The 26,308-nt window shown below is 40.1% G+C and overlaps 1 protein-coding gene and 1 long non-coding RNA gene across 12 annotated transcripts in view; one reads left to right on the forward strand and one right to left on the reverse strand.

The window, feature by feature from the left end:
• Positions 1-26,308, forward strand: part of trim33 (tripartite motif containing 33) — a 204,632-nt gene that overhangs the window by 166,314 nt on the left and 12,010 nt on the right. For 5 of the 11 annotated variants that reach the window (XM_034171970.1, XM_034171976.1, XM_034171971.1 and 2 more), the window contains 7 exons: positions 31-163; positions 4,391-4,457; positions 5,467-5,620; positions 8,837-9,246; positions 17,713-17,824; positions 17,916-17,990; positions 20,630-20,782. In XM_034171970.1, the coding sequence (XP_034027861.1) occupies positions 31-163; positions 4,391-4,457; positions 5,467-5,620; positions 8,837-9,246; positions 17,713-17,824; positions 17,916-17,990; positions 20,630-20,782 (1,104 nt within the window). The remainder of the gene's footprint in view (positions 1-30; positions 164-4,390; positions 4,458-5,466; positions 5,621-8,836; positions 9,247-17,712; positions 17,825-17,915; positions 17,991-20,629; positions 20,783-26,308) is intronic. The other 6 variants (XM_034171972.1, XM_034171973.1, XM_034171979.1 and 3 more) reach the window with 3 other exon arrangements.
• LOC117512034 lies at positions 6,271-25,973 on the reverse strand. The gene is made up of 3 exons (XR_004561188.1): positions 25,963-25,973; positions 22,790-22,794; positions 6,271-6,446 (listed from the first exon to the last, which is right to left on the reverse strand). It is a non-coding gene; the product is annotated as an uncharacterized LOC117512034 (long non-coding RNA).

The raw sequence follows: 26,308 nt of genomic DNA on the forward strand, positions 1-26,308 counted from the left end.
ACACTTTTCCAAAATGTTTTTCACCACTAGCTGGAGGATGCAGGATCCAGCAGCCTTGGACACCTCTTGTCTCGCTACATTTCAGCCAGCACCCAGCATCAGCTTGGCCCTATGGACATGAACCCCTCACCTGGACTGTCTACTCACTCTCCGGGGTCTTCAGGTACTCCTGTTTTCTAGATAAATGGCATTTGTATAATTCCCACCACACACATCTTGAAATTTTTTTTTCATGCTATATTTTCCTGCTTTATTATAATTTTCTAATTCAATTAGAACATCAAAAGCATTAGAGGAGTGTATAACTGTACAAAAAGGAGTCCTTTGCTGTAACTGTGAAAGAAGGAAATTTGTAAATGAGTAAATATTTAGTTTTTTTCCCAATATTAGAAATAATTCCTTTTGGCTGCCCCCTTCGGTGACCAGTTTGGATATAGTTTTACTCAGAGGCCCTTCCTGGTGCAACATCAGATCTTCCCAGAGAATAGGGCACCAGTGGGCCATGCTACCTACACAATCAACAAAACGAATATACAGGAAATTTTGGGAGTCCATGCCGGTGCACAGGATGGGAGGCTTGCAGAAGAAGACATCCACTCCATTTCTGGATGGAGTCGCACCTCAAACAGAGAGAAAAAACAGAATCAAGCATCAGAAAGACAACAAATACAGTATAATTGTCAGCATTAAGCAACAAGAAAAACAGAAGAAATACTAAGGTGAACACATCAAAGGTGCATCATCAAAGTATTGTTGATGCACCTTTGGCAGAAGTTACAGCCTCAAGTCTTCTTGAATATGATGCCACAAGCTTGGCACACCTATCTTTGGGCAGTTTTGTCCATTCCTCTTTGCAGCACCCCTCAAGCGCCATCAGGCTGGATGGGGAGCGTCCATGCACAACCATTTTCAGATCTCTCCAGAGATGTTCAATCAGATTCATTCTGGGCTCTGGCTGGGTTACTCATAGACATTCACAGAGCTGTCCTGAAGCCTCTCCTTTGATATCTTGGCTGTGTGCTTAGGGTCATTGCCCTGCTGAAAGATGAACCATCGCCCCAGTCTGAGGTCAAGAGCACTCTGTAGCAGGTTTTCATCCAGGATGTCTCTGTACATTGCTGGTTTCATCTTTCCCTCAATCCTGACTAGTGCCCCAGTTCCTGCTGCTTAAAAACTTCCCCACAGCATGCTGCTGCCACCACCATGCTTCACTATAGGGATGGTGCCTGCTTTCCTCCAAACATGACGCCTGGCATTCATGCCAGAGTGTTCAATCTTTGTCTCATCAGACCTGACAATTTTTGTTTCTCATGGTATGAGAGTCCTTCAGGTACCTTTTGGCAAATTGTAGGTGGGCTGCCATGTGCCTTTGACTAATGAGTGGCTCCAATTTGGCCACTCTACCATACAGGCCTGATTGGTGGATTGCCGCAGAGAGGGTTGTCCTTCTGGAAGGTTCAACTCTCTTCACAGAGGAATGATGTGACAGAGTGACCATCGGGTTCTTGGTCACCTCCCTGATGAAGGCCCTTCTACCCGTTCACTCAGTTTAGACAGCCAGCCAGCTTTAGGAAGAGTCCTGGTGGATCCGAATGTCTTCCATTTACAGATGGTGGAGGCCACTGTGCTCGTAGGGACCTTCAAAGCAGCAGAAATGTTTCTGTACCCTTTCCCAGACTTGTGCCTGGAGACAATCCTGTCTCGGAGGTCCACAGACAATTCCTTTGACTTCATGCTTGGTTTGTGCTCTGACATGTACTGACAACTGTGGGACCTTGTATGAAGGTGTATGCCTTTCCAAATCATGTCTAATCAACTGAATTTACCCCATGTGGACTCGAGTGAAGCTGTAGAAACATCCCAATGATAATCATTGGAAACAGGATGCAGCTGAGCTCAAGTTTGAACTTCATGGTAAAGGCTGTGAATACTTACATACATGTGATTTCTTTGTGGGGGTTTATATATATATATATATATATATATATATATATATAAATTTGCCAAAATCTCATAAAAAACTTCTTTTGTGTTGTCATTATGGGGTACTCTGTGCAGGAAAAAATGAATTTCATCCATTTTGGAATAAGGCTGTTACATTAAAAACTGTAGAAAAAGTGCAGCGCTCTGAATACTTTCTGAATTTCTATCTGCTGCAGTCAGCTGGCCTTTTTCTGGAGTCATTAAAATTGACGTACTTTGATGCTGGTTCACAGAAGTCCACTACCTGGCTGAAATGGAGCTGCGTTTCCTTCACTATACAAGTGATAAACCCCACCTGACTCTCTTGAAATCGGGGATCACCAGCCCTGCTGCTGGAGAGCTCCTTTTTTCCATGTACAACTGCTGCAACCACAGCTAAGTTTAGTTAAGTTCAGTGTTTCCAGTCTTTTGATTGACTGAGCACAATTGACTTAGTTATTTAGCAGTAGGTGGGGCAGGGAGAGTGGGAAAACATGAAGATTAGGAGCACTCAGGAGAAAGGTTGGTGACCTCTGTTCAAGCAACCGGTATTTTGACACAACATCTTGCCACTTGTACACAAGGATCCTCTAAACAGACCTAGCACCTAAGGCATCTAGTCATCACCTTAGGTCACTGGTTAGCGTCTAAGTCTCACAAATGGTAAATGGTACAATGGACTGCATTTATATAGTGCTTTTCCATTTGCACCAAGCACTTTAAAATAATGCCTCACATTTACCCCGATGTCAGGGTGCTGCCATGTAAAGTACTCACTACACACCGGGAGCAACTTGGGGATTAAAGACCTTGCCCAAGGGCCCTTAGTGATTTTCAGGCCAGGCTGGGATTTGAACACAACCATACAGAAAGACAGAATGGTGCAACTCCAGAAAGTCTTGGACTGTTGCTCTCCTGCATAGGTACTGGTATTGCCAAACACCTCTGTTTAGAACTTTTTGACTCTATAAGCTCTTCCCAGGTGTTTCTTGACCTCAAAGACAAAGGACCCAGTGACATGACTGTCACTACTGTCAAAAGCTTTCTGAAAATAAACATAGGCTGCAGAGACGGACTGCCGATATTCACAAGTCAATTCCGGAAGCGTGCGCTGGTGCTGCCTGCTTTGCATCATCCTTAACACCACCTAGCTGATCCATCCCCACATCTCCAAAATAACGTCACCCTGCTGCAACCGTGTGAAACATGGACATCCCCTTAGCCTTCTCCAGAATCTAGGATCCTTCAGTAGTCATGTTTGCAAAGCAGTTTTGTAGTTTTCACAGTTCAGAAATGACCATTAATATCATTATTAGTCACATTGAATTTTCTAAACTGCACATTTAGATTTTTAAAACAATTAATTATTCAGTTGTAACTGGCACAGCTGCTGTTTTTGAGTTAGAATTTCTCTCAAGAGCCACAGAACTAAACATGTAGCTCACAGGAACGCTGCAGTCACACGGACACACACACACAAAAAAGCTCCCAGTGAGAGAAAGAGACGAGATGTGACGTGTGACTAGAAGACCTGTCTATGTACTCTGCACACACAGGCTCCAAACAACAGGGAGAGAGAGAGATAGAGAGCACTTTAAATTTATTTCCTTAGTTTCTCCTGTACCGTAAAACAGTACTATTAAAGGACAGAGGTTATTGATACTCCAGTTGCTCATAATTTGGCCTGTTTAATATCAGGTTTTTGCATCCATCCCTAAGCATCGCACACTGACAGGACAAGCTAACGATAATGTAGGTGTCACATGCTGACAGGACAAGCTAACGATAACGTGGGCATCACACGCTGATAGGACAAGCTGCTGGGTAAGGAAACCTTGAATAATTGGAAACTACAGCGTGTGCAGATTGTTGATGATTTCTCAGCCATTTAAATTTTGCTTTTTAAGCAAAAGATGTTCATGCACTGGCCAAGATCCTTTTACAATGATGGGCATCAAAAATAGAGTGACATTTGTTTTTCACTCTAAGACCATCATTGGCTGCGTGCAAACACCTAAAATCAAAGAGCACATGTAGAGCATCGTCTCTTACAGTTCATTCAAACACTGTTAATGTAAGCTACTGTCCAACCATAGTTTTATGTTTTCAATCAAACTTGTTAAAATTGTGATTTTTATTATCTAATGAATAATTGTTCTTTCATGCTGTTATTGTTCAAGTTCAAATTTCAGATTATAGCTATCAGTTACTCTGTTCTCAGAGAATATAGTCATTGGCTTATTTTTCCAACACAGGTACACTTTCATCATTCAGAATTTGTTGGAAGTTTTCATTTTTCATTATGTTCTTGCTTCTAAACAGCGTTGATTTTTCTACTTTGTAGATAAGGTGTATGTTTTTCTTTACACGAACTTGAAACTTTCGGGAGCTTTTCCTCACATCAGCATTTTACTCTGTTTTCTATTAACAGGTGTATCTAATGCCCATACGCCAGCACGACCTTCTAGCACTTCCAGCACGGGCAGCAGAGGCAGGTGAGATGTGATGGCATTTATCCAGTCAAATAAAAGCTTTTCACTTGTGACGTTTACAAGCAACATACAGGGCTGTGAAATGAAAATTGTAGAATCTGAGGAAAATTTGCAGGGGGCCTGGGGCCCGCGGGGCCCCAAAATCCAAATATATTTTGTATCTAATGATACATTTTCAACATTTCCTAGAAGAAAAAAATCTCAAATAATGTTGAAATAACAGATTATGACATGGAAGTAGAACCTGTAATGATTTTATTTTTAATTGTAAACCAAATTATGCATTAACTCAGAAGAGTTAAACTACATGAAATTCATGAAGACTGAAAAGACTGTTAAAGCATTTCAAAAAAACACAGCTAAAGCTTGTATAATATTTTTAAAATCATGAAAAATATCAATAATGAACTTTATAGTAAAAAAAGTCACGTGTGAATTCCTGTAAATCCATTAAAAGGCATAATGTCTTTTTTCCAATGAAAGAAAAGTCTACATTAATAAATGTCACTTATATTCTTGTGTGAATTCCTATAAATCCATTAAAAGCCACATTTTTTTTTTCAATGAAAGAAAAGGTCTATATAAATAAAATAAAAAAAAAACTTATATTCTTGTGTTAAATCCTGTTTGAACAGCACAATGTCTGTTTTCCAGTGAGAGAAAAATTCTTACCACACTTAACATCCTGTTGGTACAAGATGCAGTACGCTTTTCCCAGTTCTTTTATCTTTCAGATGTGTTCATGAAGATATTCATTGCCGACTTTAAATTCAAGTGATGCAATGAAGACACGCACATCCACAACACATAAAAAGGCATGCAGGACCAAAAAAAATATACCAAAGAGAGAACCAAATGATTCGCACAGCCACAGCGCTCCGATACAAAAAAAAAAATGATTTAACAAAAGATAAATGTAACATTTTGGGCAACCAGCCCTTCTTCTGACGAAGGATTGAGTTGACGTGTATCCATTTTACCAGTGTCAATATTCTCTGTATGTGTGTTTAAGCTGTAGCTCTGCAGGAAGGGCAGGACATGGTGGTGGAGCTTCAGCGGACCACGTGAGGGTGAAACAGGAACCCGGAGCTGATGACAACTATAGCTGCCCAGCATCTTCACTGAAGACAGAGCAAGGCAAAGATGCAGGGAGGAGTGCCTGCATGGTCAGTTTGATATGAATTTTTCTAATGGCGCACTGATTTGCCAGGCTACTTTATTGGATGCATAAGTATTTGGACAGTGACACTCTGGGTAATTTTGCCTCTGCACGCCACCATAATGGATTCAAAATTAAGCAACCAGTGTGTGCTTGTAGTGTAGGTGTCCAGTGTTCATACAAATGGCTTTATTAAAACAAATTACATTAACCACAAAGGAAATACAGCTATGTTTATGCACAAAAAGTAAAGTCCCTTTAGCTTCCACTTACGGTCACCACCCTAGATCCAAGGTGGATCTGCATGTTGATTTGGCTCAAGTTTTACACTGGACCAGGAACCTTCTTTGAACCAGGAACCTTCCACACTGGAAACAAATGCACAAACAGCTTGGCCACCACCACTGCCCAGCCAGTCACTCCACTCCATTACACAGTCACTCCATTTTCTGACACCACAAGTAGCAGATTTTCCTGAGTATAAGTTTGAGAGGTCCTGTGGCTTATTGTGCGACATATATTAAAAAAAATCAGGATTCCATACAGTTTCATGACAGTGGAAATGACACGAAACACAATCTGCCATTTTTGTTTTAAATAAATGCGGGGGGGGGGGGCTTCCTAACGGCGCTCATTTTCTTTCTGCATGGATTTAGAACCCAGTCAGGTCGTGCTTAAAGCGTTCATTATATGAGCAATCATGAGGGAGTCACTACTTTGAGCTTTTCCTCATATCGTTGGTGATCATCGGGGTGCAGAGATAAAATACAATTAGCAGTCATGCTTATTTCAAGCAAATATGAATAAACATCTTTAACAAACAGCAAAACCTGCTGAGTAAACAAAACTAAGTTGTGCTTAAAAATGCAAGAAATGTTCTGTAAACATGGCACCATTTCAAGATATATTTGCGTACACAAAAAACCACTGAAAACTACTGAAAATGCTGTCATATATATGTATATACACTCTCACAAAAAATGAAGATGGTGGAGCACATGCACATAAACCTTGCGCTGTATACAAACAGAAGAAGAAATTGTTTCACAAAAGTTGCATTTTGGTTGTACACACAAAATACCAAAACAGCCTAGTTCTGGAACAAGATTCAACTGAAAGCAAGCCTCAAAAATTGGAAGAGGACAGTGTGGAGAATTACAACCCCAATTCCAATGAAGTTGGGACGTTGTGTGAAATGTAAATAAAAACAATACAGTGATTTGCAAATCCTCTTGAACCTATATTCAATTGAGTACACTACAAAGACAAGATATTTAATGTTCAAACTCAGACTTTTTTGTTTTTGTGTAAATATTTTCTAATTTTAAAATTTATGCCTGCAACACATTTCAAAAAAGCTGGACAGGGGCAACAAAAGACTGGGAAAGTTGATGAATGCTCAAAGAACACCTGTTTGGAACATTCCACAGGTTAATTGGAAACAGGTGAGTGTCATGATTGGGTATAAAAGGAGCATCCCCAAAAGGCTCAGCCGTTCACAAGCAAAGATGGGGTGAGGATCCCCACTTTGTGAACAACAGCGTGAAAAAAATAGTCCAGCAGTTTAAGAACAATGTTTCTCAACATTCAGTTGCAAGGAATTTAGGGATTCCATCATCTACAGTCCATAATATAATCAGAAGATTCAGAGAATCTGGAGAACTTTCTACATGTAAGAGGCAAGGGCGAAAACCAACATTGAATGCCCGCGATCTTCGATCCCTCAGGTGGCACTGCATTAAAAACTGACATCATTGTGTAAAGGATCTTAATACGTGGGCTCAGGAACATTTCAGAAAACCATTGTCAGTTAACACAGTTCTTCGCTACATCTACAAGTGGAAGTTAAAACTCTACCATGCAAAGCGAAAGCCACACATCAACAACATCCAGAAATGCTGCCGCCTTCTCTGGGCCCGAGCTCATTTGAAATGGACAGGCACAAAGTGGAAAAGTGTGCTGTGGTCTGATGAGTCCACATTTCAAATTGTTTTTGGAAATCATGGATGTTGTGTCCTCCGGACAAAAGAGGAAAAAGACCACCCAGATTGTTACCAGCGTTGTTACCAGGTTTTGGAGCAACATATGCTGCCATCCAAGCAACGTCTTTTTCAGGGACGTCTCTGCTTATTTTAGCAAAACAATGCCAAGCCACATTCTGCACGTGTTACAACAGCGTGGCTTCGTAGTAAGAGTGCGAGTACTAGACTGGCCTGCCTGCAGTCCAGACCTGTCACCCATTGAAAATGTGTGGTGCATTATGAAGCACAAAATACGACAATGGAGACCCAGGACTGTAGAACAACTGAAGTCGTACATCAAGCAAGAATGGGAAAGAATTCCGCCTACAAAGCTTCAACAATTAGTGTCCTCAGTTCCTAAATGCTTATTGAGTGTTGTTAGAAGGAAAGGTGATGTAACACAGTGGTAAACATACCACTGTCCCAGCTTTTTTGAAATGTGTTGCAGGTATCCATTTCAAAATGAGCAAATATTTGCACAAAAACAATAAAGTTTATCAGTTTGAACATTAAATATCTTGTCTTTGTGGTGTATTCAATTGAATATAGGTTGAAGAGGATTTGCAAATCATTGTATTCTGTTTTTATTTGCATTTTACACAATGTCCCAACTTCATTGGAATTGGGGTTGTAGCACCCCCTATGATTTGACTCACATGTTTTGGTTGTGTGCCCAAAATTGTCCAACTACTAGCATAGCTTTTTTTTATACAAATTCAAAGATTTTGGTTTTGAAAATCTGTCCTTTGCCCCACATAGCCAATTTTGGCTGCACTCGCTGGCAATGTTAATGTCTGTGACTTAGCCGAGTGTCATTGCCTTTACCTCTCTGCTCACTTGCTGGAGAATTTTGCTTTTGTGGAAGTCACCCTTGCCATCTTGAATTAAGGCCTTGTTGTGTGATGTTTTGTTCATATTCTACTCGATAGGCTGGAGAAACATTTTGGGATTACTGGGAGTGCCCTTGTTTGGTTGACATCATATCTGACCAGTCGTTATCAGTGTGTTTTCTACAATAGCACTACCTCTAACTTTAGTGGCATGAAATTTGGGGTTCCACAGGAGACCCTGATTCATGTGTTTGTCTCTTCTACACGGGACTACTGCAATGTTCTATTTTCTGGTTTAGCACAGTCCAGCATTAGGGGTCTCCAGCTGGTTCTGATCCTCTGATGTGCGTGTGTGTTTTTTTTCCCCCCTAGATGGGTAGTCCTGAGAACAGCCCACATCCTGTATTGGGAATCGTATCCAGAGGCCAGGATGCTCTGAAGTCTCTCGGGGAACGCATCAAGACTGAGCCTCAGTCTGAGACACCTTGTTCTGGGTTAAATGGCTCCAGGTCTGCCACCATGTCCTCTTCTTCCTCTACCTCGTTCCCAGGAACTTGCAGCACTACAGGGGCTCCTCTCACTAACGGTAACATGGACAAAAGGGTGGGGTCCAGTGAGGGTGGTACTTTAGCTGGAAATGCCAATCCTGGTGAGAAGGAGGACGATCCCAATGAAGACTGGTGTGCAGTGTGCATCAATGGAGGTGATCTGCTGTGCTGTGATCGATGTCCCAAAGTGTTCCACATGAAATGCCATGTACCCACCATCAAAATCTTCCCCAAGTAAGTGGCCAGTATGACCGACAGCAGTGGAACTGAACATGACCTCAGTACTATTTTAGAGCATCTGTGCTACATATGCTTAAAAATAATAATGATCATATCAAATCAATTTTATTTATATAGCGCCAAATCACAACAAACAGTTGCCCCAAGGCGCCTTATATTGTAAGGCAAGGCCATACAATAATTACGGAAAAACCCCAACGGTCAAAACGACCCCCTGTGAGCAAGCACTTGGCAACAGTGGGAAGGAAAAACTCCCTTTTAACAGGAACAAACCTCCAGCAGAACCAGGCTCAGGGAGGGGCAGTCTTCTGCTGGGACTGGTTGGGGCTGAGGGAGAGAACCAGGAAAAAGACATGCTGTGGAGGGGAGCAGAGATCAATCACTAATGATTAAATGCAGAGTGGTGCATACAGAGCAAAAAGAGAAAGAAACAGTGCATCATGGGAACCCCCCAGCAGTCTAAGTCTATAGCAGCATAACTAAGGGATGGTTCAGGGTCACCTGATCCAGCCCTAACTATAAGCTTTAGCAAAAAGCAATGTTTTAAGCCTAATCTTAAAAGTAGAGAGGGTGTCTGTCTCCCTGATCTGAATTGGGAGCTGGTTCCACAGGAGAGGAGCCTGAAAGCTGAAGGCTCTGCCTCCCATTCTACTCTTACAAACCCTAGGAACTACAAGTAAGCCTGCAGTCTGAGAGCGAAGCGCTCTATTGGGGTGATATGGTACTATGAGGTCCCTAAGATAAGATGGGACCTGATTATTCAAAACCTTATAAGTAAGAAGAAGAATTTTAAATTCTATTCTAGAATTAACAGGAAGCCAATGAAGAGAGGCCAATATGGGTGAGATATGCTCTCTCCTTCTAGTCCCTGTTAGCACTCTAGCTGCAGCATTTTGAATTAACTGAAGGCTTTTCAGGGAACTTTTAGGACAACCTGATAATAATGAATTACAATAGTCCAGCCTAGAGGAAATAAATGCATGAATTAGTTTTTCAGCATCACTCTGAGACAAGACCTTTCTAATTTTAGAGATATTGTGCAAATGCAAAAAAGCAGTCCTACATATTTGTTTAATATGCGCATTGAATGACATCCTGATCAAAAATGACTCCAAGATTTCTCACAGTATTACTAGAGGTCAGGGTAATGCCATCCAGAGTAAGGATCTGGTTAGACACCGTTTCTAAGATTTATGGGGCCAAGTACAATAACTTCAGTTTTATCTGAGTTTAAAAGCAGGAAATTAGAGGTCATCCATGTCTTTGTCTGTAAGACAATCCTGCAGTTTAGCTAATTGGTGTGTGTCCTCTGGCTTCATGGATAGATAAAGCTGGGTATCATCTGCGTAACAATGAAAATTTAAGCAATGCCGTCTAATAATACTGCCTAAGGGAAACATGTATAAAGTGAATAAAATTGGTCCTAGCACAGAACCTTTTGGAACTCCATAATTAACCTTAGTCTGTGAAGAAGATTCGATAAAAGCATAATATATGCATGATAAAAGCAAAAGAAATTGCAGGGGATACTGGGCTTCACATTGGAGCGGCCTTGAGATGAGAGCAGGACTTGCTCTGCTCATATTGCTATATTTTAGCCAGTCAAGTCTGGTAGCATGCACTTTTGCTGCGCCTCACCACATTCATGACACCACGGAACTGCCTTGGGTCCTGGACTTCCTGGTCCTGGGTTCTCTTGGCCTTCTCTTGCCAGTGGGGTCCTCAGCACTCAAACGTCTATATATTGGGTGAAACAGAAATGTACCACATGGACAGAATGTCAAAGTGTGTGCTGCAATCCAAAGCAAGAGCAGAGATTGCAGCACACAAGCGAAGTTAGTCTCACACAGGTTAGGTTAGGCTTTGGCTGCTGGCGTCGCTTAATTTGATATTAAAGGCAGAGAAAATTCACTGATAAAATACAGCTGGGAAGATAGACTGTGCTATAAACTAAGGATTGATGGTTATCAATGAAAATAAGGAGCTCTTACGACTGAAATATCCGCCTCCGAAAGTCGGCATTTAAGAAGAATTCATCCTTCATTGACGATTTCATAAATGCGGCCATTGACACAATTTTTACCAGTCAGAAAAATCCCCCAGATCGCTTGCATGGGCACAGAAAGCTGTTAATCCCCAAAACACAAATCAGCTGCAGATTATCCATAAACCCTTAATTGCAAAACGTGAATACCGAAAAATATCTCCCAAAACGTGAACGTGGGTCTCACAAAACGTGAATGCAGGTCTCGCAAAATGTGAATATTATTCATAATATATATATTTTTTCAGTGTAAGTTGTTGATGGATTTCAGTTTACAGATCATTTACTGCAGGAAATCTTGATCGCAACCCCTATCACCGCAAAATGATTTTTTTTTTTTCATTTTTGGCGGGGGGTCACTACAGCTGGTGACAGTGTCAGGTGAGGAGTTTGACTGGGATGCCCCACCTGTCAAAACGGTACGGAAGGTGTCAAACTCACAGAGGACAGAAACCTCCTCCTCCGGTAAAGGGCTCAATAATCTTAAGAGAAACGTAGAAAAACAAACAATACTAGTTTCTAACCTCAGAAAGGTAGACAACAAGCTACAACCTGCCATCCTCTGAGCTGGAAAAATAATATTGACATGAACGAGCAGGCGGCGGAAATACAGAAGCGTAGGGACCGTCTACAAAGTGCAAAAACAAGACACCAGAAAAAATATTCAGTAAATATGGGGTGTCAACAAATTCATTGAACACATCTGTGGTCTCCTGCTGGTTACACTACAGCACTCAGTGCTCAGTAATGTAACAGATCACCGTTGATCACCCCCACGGTTCTTGTTTTTTTTTTGTTTGTTTTTTTGTGAACAACTTTTTATTGTCTTAAAGTAACAGACGGGTGCATCAGTCAGGCAACAATGCAATTAAATTGTCATCATAAATAAAGAGAAAAGAAAGGACCCAGTGGTGACACCCTCCCCACCTCACCCCTCACATCTGGATCTCTACAAGACTCCAGCAGGACATGAAAGATCACACTTTCACCTTCATCTTATCTGCCATTATTTCCCATCCTAGGATTATGTCAGCTCCAGAACCATGCATTCTTGCCATTGGTAGTTCCATGCATTGTCTAAAATGGAGTTGAAAGGGCGGGTAGTAAGAGAATTCCATGGCACTCCATATGCTTTCATGGATGACTGTAGTTGAAAGTACAAAAATTCTCAAATCATTAAAGTCACGAAGCCTGTCACGAAGCTCCCCAGTGAGTAGGGAATAGTTATTAAACAGTGCTTTTAGATTCCTTCTCAGTAGTAACCCATGTTTATAAGAGGAAAGTCATTATGGGACCAGCTCATTTCAAAGGAACAGAGTATATCAGAGCCCCCAATCTGTGTGGGGATGCCTGGTTCTTTTCTGTTGGTTTCCAACAGGGATCAGAATTTGGGTTAACCCAGTCTTTGAGTGGTCTCAATACAAATGACCAAAAGTAATATTTAAAGTTAGGCACGGAAAGACCACCCTCCATTTTGTGACTTTGGAGTGTCATTAGCTTCACATGGGCTGTTTACCTCCCTAAATCATTTTAGAAATCAAAGAATGGACTTTTTCCAATAATCAGTTGGGTGTGGTAAGGGTAACATCGAAGAAAAGAAATGTATGTGTGGTAAAATGTCCATTTTAACAATTGACACACAAGCTTGTGATGATTTTGGCAGGTGAGACTATCTATTTAAATCTGCTTCAATTTTATTATAGATGCCCTGAAAATTCTTATTCGCTGTATTAGTCAGTGAAGAAAAAATATCCACCCCTAAGTATTTGAATTTTTTACCACTGGAATGTGCTGAGGTAATGAGCTCAGACTCAATTTAGAGTTTAGAGGAACAAGTGTAGTTTTTGTCCAATCGATTTTATAACCGGATAGAGAGCTAAATTTGTGAAAGGTATCTAAAATATGTGGTAATGATGTGGCTACTCTATCAAAAAATAATATGTCATCGGCATACAGCGGTATGGAATGTGAGGTGTTGTGAAAAGTGATGGGGGAATATCTGGGTGTTGACGAATTTTTTTGTGCAAGGGGTCTCGTGACAAAATAAAAACAAAAGGCCTTATCAGCACGAGCATGATAAATTAAATTTGTTTGATATTATGCCATTTGTGTTTATCATTGTGGATGGATTATTGTATATTAGTAGTTTAAATAAATTAATAAAAGTTGGACCCAATTTAAAACGCTGAAGAACCATCCACAAGTAATCCTATTCATCGACAGGCAGGCGTACTACAGACTGTACCCTGGAGACGCCACTCCATGCATCTATGGGCTGCCCAAAATCCACAAACAGGACTTGCCACTCAGGCCTATTGTATGTAGCACAGACTCCATCATTTACAATTTGGCCAAGCACCTCAAGTGGATTTTGGCTCCTCTAGTGGGTAACTCAGACCACCATGTGAACACACAAGATTTTGTGAACAAGATCAAGGACCTTCATCTGGAGGCAGATGAAACTATGAATTTTGAATTACTAGTAATTCAACTATAATAGAGCCTTTTGGGATTTTATCCATGCAGTACTTATCCATAGTTCAGAATGTCAGACATCAGATTCCTTAATTTGGGCACTGAGGAAGTCCTCAGCCTCTGCCTGGGTCCCAACGATGTGCAGTTCTGATCCACGTGACAGCTTTACTGTGGCCTGATAAATCAGGAATGGATTGAAGCCGAGTTTTCTGACTCCCTCCATCGTTTGGGGAAAATGAGCGGCGCCCTTTCACATCTTGCAGATCAGGGTGCTGCGCTCTGGTCCTATGAGATGAGCCCGCATCACCTCTATTTTCCCACCAGTAAAAGTGGGGAACCATTTAGTGAGCAAGGATGAAATAAAGCCCACTGCGTTGCAGATCTCAGCTTTTTCTGGCAGGTTGATAATGCGAACGTTATCTCTGCGGGACCAATCTTCTAGCTCCGCGATGTTTGCTTTGAGTTTGCGGCATGTTATTTGGAAAGATTGTTCAGATTTAGCCAGCTGGGTGGAAAGTTCTTTGTGGTCCATTTTCAGCTTCTCAATTTTAAGTTTTTTGTTACTTCTGTTTTTGTGTTGTTCAGCTGTTCTTCAAACTTTGCAAACTCCTTCTCATTAAAACTTTGCAGGTCTTTCATTGTGGTAGCTAGCATGGATGAGACAGCTAGCTTAAATGACTCCAGCTTTTCATCGTCTTTCAGAGGGTCAGATCCCACTTTGCTTCTCAAACCTTCAGCCATCGTGTATACGGGGCTTACGGAGACTCGGGGCAAAGGGTTGTTAAGTTTACAGTGCGAGATGGATGGATAATATATAAAGTGTGATAATATAGTGTGATTGCAAGAGCAATCACACTACGCAGCCATCTTGTCTGCAGGTCATGTGCTGCCTTTTTACAACCCCCACAGTTCATGGTGCATGTGAACCTTGCATCAATTGCAATGTTTACATAAATGTGACTTTGTGTCATGATGACTTGTTTTTAAAGTGATAACTGTGTTTAGTGTGATGCATCCCAGTAGTCTGAGTGGAGGGGATGCGGCTGCACGTGCACATCGTGAATGCAGCCCATTAAAAACAGCCTTGTGTTCCGCTTCAGTGATGTTCCTGGGGGTGCGGCTTTTAAGCATTGATTTTCTCAAAAGCTGCATTGATAAATCCGCTGTACTCCCTGTTGATGAATAGATCAAGTCTGATCTGATCAAATCCAATAAGAATCAGCCCAATAAAGGCATTATTGGATTAGTCACTTAATCTTGAGCCAAGGGCCTGGGGCCCCAGACTTTTTTTCATAATTTCGCCTTCTCATGCCTGAAAATAGGGAAAGAAGTGTAAAATAAAAGAGAAATTATCAAATGAATTGAACACAAAGCTGGAGGTAAACGTTTTAACAGTTCTATACATGTGCACCATATGTGCAGTGCATGACAGTGAGCAATACTGATTTACAATGACCTTTAAAAAGCAGAAGCACAGCAGAAATGCTACCCAGTGAAAATTAACCACTTAATTAAATCAACATGTTTTTGCACAAACACTTGCCAGTTTATTAGCTAGATAAAGTAGTATAACACATCAGTCATACAATAAGCCCTCTCTTTATAAAAGATTGTAATCTGATTTTATTGAATGTGTTTGAAAACGGTGTTTTATTTTGAAGCTGTTTTGGATGGTGTAATTAGTGTACTTGTAGAACTGTAGTGGATATACTGAGAAATGTACCTAAATAGCTTTCCTCTGCAGCTGTGTCGGGCAAGCTAAAATTCTAGGCGGTCACAGTTAGAGGAGAGGCATAGGCGGCCTCATGCTGTGAATTTTGAATAAAACTTTGGAGTAAGGTACAAATAAGGTATAAATTGACCATATAAGCGTAAAATATTGGACGTATAGAGTGTGAACATCTGATCAGTTTGCACTAATAATGCAACAAATTGCACCGTTTAAAAATAATAAGGTAGACATTTTATATCAATTCATGACATATAAAATGTGGATTTCCAACAGATTATACTGGCCAGTATACACTGAGTGTAATATTCCATCAGTGTGAAGTGATCACTTTCAGTGAAGTGGACTTTCTGTTATAATCCATCTTACTATTCCACTAATTAAAATCTTTTATTTTGTTTAACTATTTCCTTTAAAATGTTGTATTCAGCAATTAGATGTACAGAGGTTGACCAGTTTTATTTCAGGTATTTCATCACAAAAGATTCATGACTACTGATACATAATAAATGCAAGCAACACTTATGACAGAGCAGGGGCATCATTTTCTCAGCTTGCTCACAGATCTCTAGTTGAATGTTATTATACCCCTACAAAAAATTATTTGGGTGGTGTGCGAGGGGTTATATAGAAATCACCGTATTCGTCCGCCCGTCTGTCCATACGAGTCTTGTTAAAACAGCTCCTCTTAACATGTTTAATGGAGTTTGATGAAATTTCACAAAGTGACAGCACACCCTGAAGCTGTGCATTTACTAAAATAATTCCTTTCTGACCTCTGTTAAGGGGAGAATTTTTGAATTTTACATATAATTTATGTGTTATATTTTATATTGGCTTCGTAAATGGAGTTAAACTATTTTGTTTGTTACAGTTCAACTTCACACAGTGGTAGCACATCATATTTTCTTTTATGTGCATGAAGGAAAATAATTCCACTGTAATGTGTACAAGGAAACATCACTGAACTTTTTTTTTGTTTGTTTGTTTGTTTGTTTTTTTCCTCCTTCTTATACCTTTTGGTTGTCAATTACATGTACAGAGGTTGAGCAGTTTACAATATGCAGGCAGCTAGCATGGGGGGATGGGTTATTTTTTTGAGTTTACTCACAGATGTCTAGTTTCTGTAGGTGTATGTCTTGTAAACAACATTAAGGGACAGTAAAATGCAAATGTAGTACTGAGCACAAATACTGTATAAATCCAGCAAGAGAAAGGAAAAAAAAAATTAGCTCAAGTTGATATCTGTTTGGTTGACAGAAGTCAAGTAAGTCAGTCTAACTCTGGAATAAATTTCATGTTGTACATCGTGATGAGTCACTTGATTTTGCCATCCTCAAGTCAGAAAAACAGAAGACCAACTCAAAACATTCTGTTAGTTGACTAGGGGTAAGCTGCCTTGACACTTGCATGACTTTTATCCACGCACTCTGCCATGCAGGAGAGTAAACTTGTCGCAAACTGTCACAAACCGTTGTAAACTGCGCGGCTTCATGCAAGTGCGCAAAGAAAATTTTGAAATGTTCAAAATCTCTGTCGCGCATTAATTACATGAACTTCACGTGAACATTGCACAAACAATTAAAAAACTCAGTGTTAGTGCAAGTGATTGTGTCAGCACACTGCATCAAAGCGAAGCTTGTCTGATCGATTATAACGAGATGTTAAATCTATCATAAACATACTTTTACAGCTAGCCATTACAATATAAACATAAAAAAATTACCTGTTAGACCTGTTCATGTGTTCTCCACCTCATGAAGCGCAGGAAAGAGAGGGGAAAAAAAAAAGCTGCAGTTGTAACAGTCCTCTCTGATTTCGGAAGCGATTAGAGGTGTTTTCACCAGCCAAACTCTGAGAGAAAATGATGCATTTGCTACGAAATAACTATTTTATATACGCAGCATCCAGCACGGCAAAGCGCGGCATCCAGCTGGGAGCACAGCGGGTGGCATTGTCACGACGAAGTGCGCGAGAGTGTGGAGCCAAAATGCGTGCAAATGTTCAAAGCCTCATCGGTCCAGAAATCACGAAGGACCATTAGTCATGGTCTTTAATTCCAAGTTGCCCCTGGTGTGCAGTTCAGCACCTTGCACAGCATCACCCTTGTGTGTGTCTACACAGAATTTTAAAGCGCTTTGAGCTTCTGATTCAGATGGATGGCTTCATAAAGTGTTAAACACATTCTCTGTCTCTCTCTCCTCCCTCTCAGGGGTGACTTTCTGTGCACATTTTGCCGAAGTCTAACCAGCCCTGAGATAGTGTATTGTGAGGAAATTCGGAGTGCTAAGGGTGAGCGAGGTCTAAGTCCTGAGGACCAAAGGGTCAGTATAACCCCCGCAACCACATCGACTACGCGATGGTTTGTGTGACTTTGCTAATTGTCTTCCCCCCCCCCCTTCCCCATCTATGCAGAGATGTGAGCGCCTCCTCCTGTACATCTTCTGTCATGAGCTCAGTGTGGGCTTCAGGGAGCCTGTTCCTAGTTCTGTAAGTGTTAAACATGCATAAAATGTATTCAGGGACTTTGTCATGAGTTACATTGGTACTCTGTCCTCTTACTCTAAACTCTCTACACTCTTAGCTTATCGTGACCTTAACCACCATCAAGAACTTTGCTGTATTCACCAAAATTAAAGACATTCAATCCTCAGAAATGAGAATGGGCCTTATGCATCAAATCTGGGAATGATCAGTGTGTTCTTATTTAAATTTGTTTATACTCTGTAAACAAATTTAGAACTTCCTCAGACCATGCATATGCAAAAATTATGAAGGCCCACGTGTCCTAGAAATGATAAAAATACACCCATTTTTATCTAAATGTAATGTACGTATATTCTCTGTTCATGTTTATTAATCACTGCAGAGGATAAAAACATTTTTCTTCCACCATTGCTTAGCCACATGGTTATTTCAGTTTCTTTCTGTGAAATTCTTCACAAATGTTGTTATTATTGTTAAGAGATTTGTCTGACATGACTGAAAGCAGTCTGGGATTGTATCAGTAAAGTTACTTTGTTATATGAACTTCTAAATGGATATGCCAACATCTGTGTGTTGGGGATGAAAGCTCAGAAATGTTCACTTTATCACCTGCATTGTTTTTAGCACATCACATTGTTCCATGCAGATTTTTAAAACCCAAGAGCTGTACATGATGCTATTAGAGGTGTACTGTAACCGTGCGTGGTACCATGGATATGATAGTGTTCAAATCATGGTGAATCAGGTTTCCTCGTACAGGTACGCAACAAAAATTGTGCCTAAAATTATGGAATAATATCACTTGTTCAACAAGTGGTATTTGGATCTGTGGTTTCCACGAGCTTTAAAAATAAACATCTGAACATGTTAGTATAATTCGTAGTTGGGGTTGCAGGCTCCACATTTTTTTTTAAAAGTACACCACCAAGGGTTAGGATAGTGTACAATATTTTAAAGTTTCAAGGATTCTTTATTGTCATTCCAGCCATGGAAAACATGAAAGAATGAAAATGGGTACTCAAGTTTCAGCAGTATATATACTCAACAAAAATATAAACGCAACACTTTTGGTTTTGCTCCCATTTTGTATGAGATGAACTCAAAGATCTAAAACTTTTTCCACATACACAATATCACCATTTCCCTCAAATATTGTTCACAAACCAGTCTAAATCTGTGATAGTGAGCACTTCTCCTTTGCTGAGATAATCCATCCCACCTCACAGGTGTGCCATATCAAGATGCTTCTCTTGATATACCCTGGGTCCCTCCTCTGTCCGTCCAAACCATCTCAGTCTCACTTCTCTGAAGTCACAGCATCTTCAGCTTTGCCACCATCTTATTATCGCTAAACTGTGCAACACAGCTGGTCTCGCTATGATCTTGTAAACTTTTCCCTTCACTCTTGCACTTTTTCTATCACAAATCACTCCTGCCACTTTTTTCCACCCAGTCCACTCTGCTTACACTCTTCCTCACCTCTCCCCTACACTCTCCATGCCTTTGGATGGTTGACCCCAAGTATTTAAACTCATTGACCTTCACCACCACTTCTTCTTGCAACTCACTATTCCACTGTGCTCCCTCACATTCCACATCATAATAGTAACTAATAATGTGGCAGTGAGTATAATTATGACAATAAGTATATTTTTAACAGCTAAAATGTTCAGTCAGTGTTACTAGGTGTCCCTAGTTTTACCGCTACAGTGCTGCACTAAGAGGAATTGATGAGCCATATTAAAAAGTAATAATAATTCTGTTTACGTAATTTAAAAAAATAAAACATGAAGGACCAGCTTGGGTTGAAGGTGGCATTGTTTCCCTTTATGCTGGTCAAAGCTGTTAAACATGTTGTCAAGCATGTACATTGGATTGACTTTAACATCCTTGCAATGTGCTCTGTACAAGTTCAAGTACAGGATTGGGTCTCTGTATCTACAGATGCTCAGTATTAAAATGACTCTGATCGGATGGGATAAAACAAACCTCATTTACATGTTATTTCACCCCGGTTCTTTCTGTAACACTGCCCCTCACAAAGTACAAACTCGAACTGTTCTGCACTTTTAAATTTATTCAAAGTCACGATGAAAAATCTCAGGCCTGGATTCTGCAGGAACATCTCTCACAAATGAGATCCACCCCTACAGAACCCTGAAAAGTGGACATAACACAGTTTTTATATAGAATTACTATGCGTGACATAGGTGGACCTTATTTCGCAAAATCCTTCTTATTGGCCACCATGGGCATTTGAAGGAGGTCCAACCCCCTGCTCAAGACCTGCGCAATAACAACGGGAGACATACGATTTATAATTGTAACCTAACTCTCTTTGTCCTAAATGGTAGAAACTGGTTAACTCCAGTTCTACCTGCACATACCAACAGGGAACAAAGAAAAGTAAGAATAAGAGTGAAAACTAAGACTACAATACTAAGTAAAATAACTACTTTAATACCACTATAGATACAGAAAACAAATAAAGAAATACACAATTGAACACACGAAATATATCTAACATACACATCCTTAATTAAAATGATTGACAACATTCATGGGAGGGCCAATGTGCATTCACTCCCTTAGTGGCCAGCCACCACTGATTACAGGTGTCATTTGTCTCATGTTTAATATAGGTGCCCGACTACTACAAGATTATCAAGCATCCCATGGACTTGAAGAAGGTGAAGAAAAAACTGCAGGTGCGAAGCTCCCAGTTCTACCAGACAACGCAGGAGTTTGTTTCCGATATGCGCCTGATTTTCAAAAACTGTGCAGAGTACAATGAGGTGAGTAGCATGAGCTTTGAGCTTAGCGAATGGCATCTGCTTGTGTGTCTGCATGCAGACATGGGTTAGACTGATATGGAAAAGCTTAAAATCATCACTAACCAAATCAACAGCTGTCTCTTTTAATTTGGTCATTTTCATTCAGAATAATTGAAAGAAAGGAAACATTATGTCACCAAATCATTTGGTGTTCAGACAACATGCATAACTTGGAATGAATGCATTCAACACATAGATGATCACAATGGAATGTTTGAGGAATGTACCCATCACAGTTTTCTCAAACAATAGCAAAACTCCGGGTATTGGCCAATATCTGATACTGATCTGATACCATTGCCTTTTAAGAATTGTTTATTTAAAAAAAAAAAAAGTACTTCACTGCATCAAACTGATTGGGTTCAATTTTTTGGTATGCTAGTGTAATACTCTATGCAATCTCTTTATTGTTAACTTCTGGAGCAATCAACCTCACCCGTGTGTGGCTCTGAAGTTTTCTTTCCATAATGAAAGTGAACTTAAGCCAATGTACAGCAGTGCCTACTGTTTGTTTTTTCTTTTTTAATTCAGCTGCTAAGTGTTAGCAGCTAATGTGATGTAAGCTAACAGTTGACATAAACCCTCTTAGTTTTCTTTATCACACTTTTTAACCGATGTAATCAAATATGCTGCAAACATGGAGCACTTTCTGACGAAGCATGCTGATAAAGTTGGTCTGTCTTTGTGGAACTTTTCACTGAATCAGTGTTTGCTAGTGTTAACTAACCACTCAAAGGCACTTGGCTGCATTTTGATAGTGTTTTCTTGTTGAAGATGCACATCAGCCATAGTTTTGCACTATTTGTCTTTTACACAGCACATGAATGAAGCAAAATGCAACATGAAACACCACACACTGGAGTTCTAACACTTCTGCAGTGCTGGCAGGATCAGTCTGGCTGATACTCAGTATGCCTTCAGGTGCATTTCTAGATCTGGACTAACAATACGTCACTGTATCAGTTTTCTACATTGTATATCAAGCCAGTACTGGCAAACCACTATATTACTCTAACCTCAACGTATGTGAGGAGACACCCTGACAATGAAATGGGTTAATAATGTTTATGTCCTGTGGCATGTGTCTACTTTGGTACATTGACTAACACTGGCTGATGGAGTGTACACACTTCACTGGGCTCCTTTCACACTTGTTAGTCTGTTAACACTGCATCTCACTGGTAAAGCACAACTGTTTTTAACACATGGCTATAGGCACTTCATTTCACTACATTTCATGTAATATGACTGTTTGTTTATTTTTATTTTATTTTATTTATTTATTTTTTGGGGGATGCAGGTGTGGGTATTCATATAATTACCCTGTGTCTGTTTTGCAACATAGTATTGAATCCAACATTCATCCAGTCTGATATTCTTAGAAGTGGATTACATTTTATGCAAGGCTGTCCTCTGTTTATATGTTACACTGGCTGGATAGGTCTCCTAGATTGTGTATCTATGATTGTATGTATACAGTTGTGGACATAAGTTTATATACACCTTGGCTACAACCTTTCAGCCTAAAATTTGCCCTCCTGTACATATTTCATTTTATCCCACACTATGTACTAAGTCAGTTACAATGAATACTTAATGTCTGTATAAAAGTTTAAAAGAATATAGTGGTGGTGGCCACCAGACCTGCTTGGAAAATGAAAGAAACTGCCAAAGAAACTAATTTCAAGTTAGATGGAGCTTTAACCATACCTGCTCCTAATTTCCATCATGCACGTGATGGCAAGATCATTGCATTTATTGTTTTTGAGTTATAGTGTTACCAGACAGGATGGGATGGAGTCATTGGCAAAAGCTGGCATGTACCTTGTAAAATGCAGGTGTTTAATGACTCCGTTCCATCCCATTTGCCAAAGTGTGGGACTGATTCCTCTATAACTTGTTAATGGATATAATCAGTTGCTTTCATGGTGAATAAACATATCAGTTTCAAAAACTTCAAAGTTAAACCTGCTCTGTTTTTCAACAAATGTTACTTTTGCTTTATGTTATATGGTATGCTCCCTGTGGTCACACTACTGTAAACTTTAAAGATACCAAAGGCAAAAGTTACTTTAACCTGTGTTGCCCAGTCCAACCTTGAACTTGTGCAAGATCGTAACAAGGGCTGATCTACAGTCGCAAATTTGATGATCCACAAAGAACTAGTGGAGTTTTCACATACACAAGATTAGGGAAACTCAGCTCCCTGGTTGCCAGAATTTGAATTGAAATGGGGCCTATGTCAAACTTGTCAAAGACCTCATTGAGGTGACATTGTGTACCAAATGTCACCTTTAATATGCCAAGTCTTTGTCAAGGTATCACATACAATCAGACCCATAAGTACATAAATATTGGACAGTGATGCAGCTTTTTTTTTATCATTTTACCTCTGTACACCACCATAATTGAGTTGGAATGACACAGTCAGTATGTCCTTATAGTTTAAACTCTAAGCTTTTTTGTTTTTGTTGTTGATTGTGGGTTCAGCTTTTCAATTGGGCCAAAAATTATTTTAATCATTCCAGTGTTTAGTGTGATTGTTAAAACAGTCACAGACTAAAGGACTACATGTCCGAAGTGTATTAGGCAATTGGAAGCAGCACAGTAAAATGCTTCTGTTATCACTGAATGCACTAAAATAGTATTTTGAAATGTCCGGAAGCAAGGAGGGGATCCCTCCAAAGGTACACAGGTGCATACTTCTCTCAATAATTGTAAAGGAAAATTAACATATGATTAATCTTATGTCCACAACTGTCTATGGCTTCTTTGAATGCATTGAAGAGGCATTTGTAGGAGCTCCCATTTATGATGAAGTGACCTGAGTACGATGGTAATATCGGCTCCTTGAAAATTCACTTCATTTTGGCAGTTGTGAAAGTGAAAGCACTGGTTTGTGTGCATTATAATGTTACAGCAATGAAATTAACAGCAAGCAGCATTTTCACTCTAGGGATGTCATTTATGCCAGTCAGATATGTTGTCATTCTGTTTTTGTGGGAATAAACAGTATAAAGTATTTTAGCACAAATCCACCCTCACTGTCATTAAAATGACTTAAGTTAGCCCTTAAAGTTTTTGTCATATTTCTATTCATAAATCAGTGATGGAATGTCACAGAGGCTTCATTTGATGACTTTCTAAAATTCCAGCTTCTTAGCTGTATTCAGGAAATGCACCCCAATCTTCTGGCTTTAGTTTTTGAGGTTTGTTGTTGGAAATATTTTTTTCTTGATTGATTACTGTTCTTAAATGCTTACCCATTTTTGAGGCTAAAGTTTCCCAGTCAGAAAAGTCCTTGTAGTATATTTTGAGCATGCCTTAAAACATAGGGAGGGTACTGAGGGAAGTGACAACTTTATTAAGGGAGCAGCTTTGTAACAATGAAACAACAAGAAAGTAATATGAAGTAAACAGTACATTGTCTAGCACTTACACAATATTCTATGCAATTACTTTCTTAGTTGTTTTCCAAGTGCAATTTTGGATCTTTTCAACTGTACATCAACAAACAAAAAAGAATATCATGATAAAGCTCAACATTCTTTGTCAGGTAGTTCAGAAGGTGAAAATTTCAAATAGGGCAGCACGGTGGATTAGTGGTTAGCACTGTTGCCTCGCAGCAAGAAGGTCATGAGTTCGATTCCCGCCTGTGGCTTTTCTGTGTGGAGCCCGTGTTTGCGTGGGTTCTCTCCAGGTGCTGCGGCTTCCTCCCACATCGAAAGGCACACAGTTTAGGTGGATTGGAAACTGTCCGTAGGTGTGCGTGTGGGTGTGAATGTGTTTGTTTGTCTATATGCGGTCTGCGACAGACTGGCATCCTGTCCACCTCCTGTCACTTTGTGCCTTCTGGATAACTGTTAAGTCAGCAGTCTTCCCCATGGTTGTCATTGTGCGTACAGAATGAGACTGAGTGGTTCAGGGTATTTACAGTGGGGTAAAAAAGTATTTAATCAGTCCCTGATTGTGCAAGTTCTCTTACTTAGAAAGATGAGAGAGGTCTGCAATTTTCAACATAGGTACACTTCAGCTATGAGAGACAAAATGAGAAAAAAAATCCAGAAAATCACATTGTAGGATTTAAAGAATTTATTTGTAAATTATGGTGCAATACTTAGTAACATAAACTTTGTTGGCAATGACAGAGGTCAAACATTTCCTGTAAGTCTTCACCAGGTTTGCACACACTGTAGCTGGTATTTTGGCCCATTCCTCCATACAGATCTCCTCTAGAGCAGTGATGTTTTGGGGCTGTTGCTGGGCAACACGGACTTTCAACTCCCCCTCAACAAATTTTCTATGGGGTTGAGGTATGGAGACTGGCTTGGCCACTCCAAGACCTTGAAATGCTTTTTACGGAGCCACTCCTTCGTTGCCCGATCGGTGTGTTTGGGATTATTGTCATGCTGGAAGACCCAGCCACGTTGCATCTTCAATGCTGTCACTGATGGAAGGATGATGGAACCACCTCCAAATTTTACTGTAGATAGCAAGTGTTTTTCTTGAAATGCCAGGGTTCTCCCCAGACAGTGGAACAACGGCGTTGCGCCATTATATTGTTATGACAGCGCCGTTATACTGTGCTGTGCTCTGATATTTTTTTTTATCCAGCCAGGCTGTTTGTGCTGAACGGACTGCTGCCTGCTCGCCCCTCGACCACCGGCAGCCAGCCGAGCCGAGCATAGCCACAGCACTGCAGCTCAGAGTGAGACAGCACGTGGTCTCTCAGTGAAAGAACAAAAACTCCATCAAAGTCTTCCAATAAAAAGAGCTCCTTCTGCCTTCGTAGCTAGTGACACATTTTACAGATTAAAGCCTTCATGTTTCCAAAGTTTGCTCAAATAAGCCGCAAAGACAGTGTGAGAGTAACGAGTCTCTCGATCGCTCACACACACGCAGAGAGAGAGAGAGAAGGAAAAAGTGTGAACGGCATACGCTACACGCTGTAAAAAAGCAGCGAAGCAATTTTAATCAACCATCATCTTCACCACAGAGCCTCAGTGAAACAAAGTGTGAAAAAAGTGATTCAGAAAGTTTTCCATCCAGGGTTTCATCTTTAAAAGAGCAAATTTACTTCTTGCAGAAGTATTTTTTTGTTGTTGTTGTTTGTTTTCTTTTTATTATTGTTGTTTATGTACCAATGACACCAGATCAAATTACTTATGAGAACTTAATTGGCAATAAATTTTATTCTGATTTGACATTCAAATCAGTCCAAGTTTAGCTCTTGTTCAAACAAGACAATTAGGGGTTATATTGTTTAAAACAGTATGCAATCCCACTCAGAAATGTTAAAAAGAAAAAATTGTGAACATGACAGAAAAGCTCTGCCTGTCTTACTGGATTAAAGGTACAGTGTGTCATTTATGAAGAGGAGAGCAAATGCTATGTCCATCAAACATTAATGTGTCTTTAAACTTTTCATTGTTGTTTATTTTATTAACTTAGACAGAAGCATCCAAAAAAGAACTTTGATATTACAAC

This window comes from Thalassophryne amazonica, chromosome 6, assembly GCF_902500255.1.
Source record: "Thalassophryne amazonica chromosome 6, fThaAma1.1, whole genome shotgun sequence".
Classification (NCBI taxonomy): domain Eukaryota; kingdom Metazoa; phylum Chordata; class Actinopteri; order Batrachoidiformes; family Batrachoididae; genus Thalassophryne; species Thalassophryne amazonica.